Source organism: Harpia harpyja, chromosome 13, assembly GCF_026419915.1.
Source record: "Harpia harpyja isolate bHarHar1 chromosome 13, bHarHar1 primary haplotype, whole genome shotgun sequence".
NCBI classification, from domain to species: domain Eukaryota; kingdom Metazoa; phylum Chordata; class Aves; order Accipitriformes; family Accipitridae; genus Harpia; species Harpia harpyja.
The window spans coordinates 39,766,844-39,771,230 of NC_068952.1; the positions used below are offsets into that span (position 1 = coordinate 39,766,844).

General features: G+C 58.2%; 1 protein-coding gene across 1 annotated transcript; it reads left to right on the forward strand.

Moving 5' to 3' along the window:
• The first annotated feature begins 638 nt into the window (after positions 1-638).
• On the forward strand, positions 639-4,330 carry BRF2 (BRF2 RNA polymerase III transcription initiation factor subunit). The gene is made up of 4 exons (XM_052806062.1): positions 639-823; positions 1,514-1,573; positions 1,927-2,248; positions 2,945-4,330. Exons 1-4 carry the CDS (start codon positions 670-672, stop codon positions 3,654-3,656), a joined length of 1,248 nt encoding a protein of 415 aa, XP_052662022.1. The 5' UTR covers positions 639-669; the 3' UTR covers positions 3,657-4,330.
• The last annotated feature ends 57 nt before the right edge of the window (positions 4,331-4,387 follow it).

The window sequence follows — 4,387 nt, forward strand, 5'->3', positions numbered from 1 at the left end:
CCTGATGGACGAGCTCATCCGCATCACAAGAATCGAGAGTTTCTGTGAAGCAAAAAAGAAGAATACTTGCGAAAGGTTCTTGGCCAGGAGCCAGTTCAGTCACCCCCAGTCACAGCACCGGTGTCCCGCCTCCCCCCGGCCCCTAATTGTAATGGCCCCCTAATTGTCATGGCCTTCCAGTTGTGGGCAGCAGATGAGAAGAGAGGAAATCAGCCTCCCGCTGTCTCGGGGCCATTTAGCCCGAAACCCATCTGCGCCACGGGAGCCCTGAGTGCTGTTATCGCCCTCATCCTCCTCTGGTGATGAAAGGCGGGTGGGTGGGGGGCACCCAGACCCCCCCCCCCCCCCCCCAGCACATCGCGGGAGGTCAGCTGCGGCTGATGAGCCTCCCGAGGGGAAGGTTTTTACGATTTCACGGTTCCCCGCTGAGCGAGGGAGCGCGTTGTCCCCTCGCTCCCCCTCCGCGGCTGCCCGGGAGCCGCCGCCGCCGCCTCCTCCTGCCCCGGGGCCGGTTCGTCTGCCCGGGGCGGAACTCACGTCACCCGGAACGCGGTGTACGGGGGGGGCGGCGCCTCGACCGGGCGGGCTGGGACGGACCGCGGGCCGCGTCGCTATTGGTGGGCGGCGGTGCGCCCGCCTCAGCGCTCCCCCTCCGCGGCGGCGGCGGTAATGGCGGCCCGGGGCAGCTGCCCCAGCTGCGGTTCAGCGGCGTTGGTGGAGGACGCGCACTACGCGCAGCAGCAGCTGGTCTGCGCCGCCTGCGGCTGCGTCCTCGCCGAGGGGCTCCTCACCACCACCTACACGGAGGAGGAGCACCTGCGAGGTGCGGCCGGGCCCGGGCCCGGTGGGGTTCAGGCCCCCCGGGGGGGGTGGTGGTGGTCACCGACAGGCAGGGCGGGTCGCGGGGCGAGCGTCCCGGCAGCGTTTGTATTCGGTCTGGTGCAAAACCGTCGGTGAAAAGCTTGTTTTGAGCGTACTGAGTCGGTCTGAGCAGCGAAGCAGTCCCCCAAGCAGCCATTTTAGTCAGCCCCGGGGCCGTTGTCCTTCCACACCCTGCACGGCTGCGGGTGTCTTGGTGTCAGAAAGGGCTCAGGGTGTGGGGCGAGGCTGGGTGCTGCCAGGATTAGAGCAGATGCTTTCCCCCTCTTTCTCTAAGCAGAAGACCACCATGTTTTTTCCATTATAGGGTCAGACCGACAGCACTTCTCTGCCAGGTTTTAGGCTTGGAACCGGTGGTGTGCTGCTCTTTGGCGTTTAAATCTCTTACAAGTGTAGTGGAGTAGCCCCGAGGCCGTTTGTTGGTTCTGTTTGTGGAGAAGCAATGGCTTGAAGGGATCCTGCTCCTCGCTATTACTTAACCTGTGCTGCCAGACCTTGTTTAGTGGCCTCAAAGACCTGTCAATTCTGATAATTGAAATCCAGTACCATGGGCATCTGGTTGCCCAAAATCTAAATGACACAGTACCCCAGAGTCGCTGCGAGACTATCTGGCCTAACACTGACTGTTTTTCAGAGGTGACGTATTCCCAGAGCACTGGCCAGAAAGAGCAGCTGAGCCGCTGCCTGCAGCGAGGTAAGAGCGTGCCGTTCCGTTTCCTTCACACACCGATTCCCTCTTGCTGATACTCTAGTTTGTTTAACATGTTTCTGATGCTCTCTAAAATGGTAAAAGCTTTCAGAACTGCAAGTAAAGCATGAAGGAGGCAGTTAGCTCTGCATCCAGCCAGTGCTTGCCTTCAGCAAACTGCCTCACCTGCACTAAGGGACTTGGGAGATATTTTCACGCTGTCTGCAGGGCTGCAGGAACTGGGCTGCTCTCGTGCCTTTGCCCGGGGCTGGATGAATGCTGGCTGCACTGGAATATTGAGGAGAGGTGTGTATCAGAAGCTGCTTGAGCTGATCCTTAAGGGTGGTGTCTTCTCACAGGGATCAAGCGGGTCCAGGATCTCTGTAAAGTCCTCCAGCTCCCGACGGTGTTTGAGGAGACGGCGGTGTCGTACTTCCAGAGAGCTCTCCAGCACGCCTCCTTCCGCCTGGTCAGTCTGGAGAAGAAGGAGCTGCTGGGGGGCTGCTGCGTCTTCGTGACTTGCCGACAGCACAACTGGCCCCTGACAATGGGGACGATCTGCTCCCTCCTTTACGCAAAGCAGGAGCTCTTTGCCAGCGTCTACCTGAGCCTTCAGAAAGAGCTCGGGCTCCCTGTGCCAGCCCTGAGCCTGGCGGATCTGGTGAAGACGCACCTGAACAGGTAACGGGGCCCCTTTCAGCCATTGCAGAGTCCTGTGTGTGATGCCGGTGGGTGGAAAACCTTCTGAAACTCAGCCGTGGCCAGGGCAGAAGTCCACAAGCACAGACAGTGTGACCTGTGCTTTTACACAGCCATGTTGTTGCTGAGTGCTCTAAGGCAAAACCAGATCATCTGGAAAAGTATTCCCTTGGATGGTTCGCAGCCCTGTGTGCTAAGGGGGGGCATACCTACTGGGAGCCCGTTAGGCTGGGTGGCAGTACTGGTGCAGCAGCATCTAAAACTCGTGATCTGGGAGTGCGCTCTGTTGTCCCTTGAATGACAAACTTCATCGGGTTCTTGCTCCATCCGGCGATCATAGTACAACAGAGTGGCCTGGAGGCAGATGTCAGCAGGACTGGTGTTTGCTGATGCGCTGGGGGGACGGCCCACGTGTGTGCTGGGGATTTTACAGAATTGCAATGGCTTTTTTGCCTCCCTTGTCACAATCTGGACTATGATTCTTCTCTTCCTGCCCCTTTCTCCTCAGTTTGGAGACAGCAGCGAGGCACTTAGCTAGGTAACATAAGCAGAAGCCCAGTGCAGGAGCAGGGTGTGTTTGTCCTAAAGAACCTTACTGCAGCCAGCTCCCACATCGAGCTGGATTACTGAGGCGTTGTGTTGTGCTTGCTGCTAATGATGGGCTCTTTGCTCTTTCAGTTTTCGGCTGTTCCAGCACGCGGCCGACATCCCTGCCCCGTTCGTGGAGGACAAGGAGAAGATGGTCGCCCGAACGATGCAGATCGTGGAGCTAGCCAGTGAGACTTGGCTAGTCACCGGCCGTCACCCTGTTCCCATCGTCACGGCTGCAGCCTTCCTGTCGTGGCAGTCGCTGCAGCCTGCTGCCCGCCTCACCTGCACTTTTGCGCGGTTCTGCAAGCTGGCGGGTGTTGATCTGCCACCGCCGGCGCACCTGAGGCTGAAGGAGCTTCTCGAGATCCTCCTGAGAATGGCCTCCAAGCTTGCTTGGCTCAGGGTGTTTAACATGGACAAGAAAACAGTGGTCAAGCACATCGGGGACCTGCTGCAACACCGAATTTTCCTGCTGAAAAATGCCTTCTGTCTGGAGGATGAGGAGGAGCAGTGTGCCGCGGCCCCGAGTGAGGGCTCCCCCGGCTCTCCTCTGGCAGCAGGAGGGGCAGCGCAGGAGAAGGGCCGTCCCTTGGAAGGGAAACGCCAGCGTGAGGGCAGCCCGAGGCCCTTGCTGCCGCCCTGCCTTATCAATCCGAGGAAGAGACTGCGGACGGCAGCCCTGAGTGCTTCAGACTCTGCCATCACCGGCGATGAGCCCATCTCTGACAGTGAAATTGAGCAGTACCTGCGAGGCCCGGAGGAGATCCGAGCCTTCAGGAAGGCCAAGGCGTGGCAGTGAAGATGGTCATCTCCGGCGTGGTCCAGAGGATGGTGCTGCCAGACACTGGGGCAGCAGGGACTGTGGGACCAAAAGCATGAAATCCATCAGTGACAGAGCCATCACACGGTGCAGGGACAGTCACCCAAGGGAGCAGGGCTGTAGGGAGGGAGTGGGCTGTGTCATCTTTCATGTTCTGGGCCAAAACGGGGCTTTTTAATGGAGTGACTGCTTTAGGTTGTGTTACGTTTCTGTTAGAAATGAGTAGAAGCGCAGGTGCCAGGCCTGGTTTCTGGATTCTCTCTCATTGCAGACTCTAGTAAAAGGTGTTTTGGTGCGGCCCAGTCCTGCAGGGCAGCGTCACGAGCAAGTCTGGTGAGCCCATGGACTTACACTGGGAGTGATGCCCAGGGGAAGGTCTCCAGCACCTTCCTTGGCGCTGGTTTTCCATAGCACTGCTCCGGCTTTTCCGGGCCAGTCTCACCTTGTGCTTCACCTCCTTCGGCAGAATGGGTTTGTGAGAGCCAAGGAGACACCTTAGGTTGCTGAGAGAAAACTACTCCATCCTTGGTTAAATAAGGGATGTGAAGCTGCTGGAAACTGCCAAAGGTGCAGCTTTGGATTGTGTGCATACAGTGCTGCTGGCTGTTCACGGCAGCATGCTGCTCGCTCAATAAAACAATGCCCTCTCCGTGCCTGGTGACCTGTTGTATTTGAACACGAAGTCTGTGAGAAATAACAATAGATCTTGG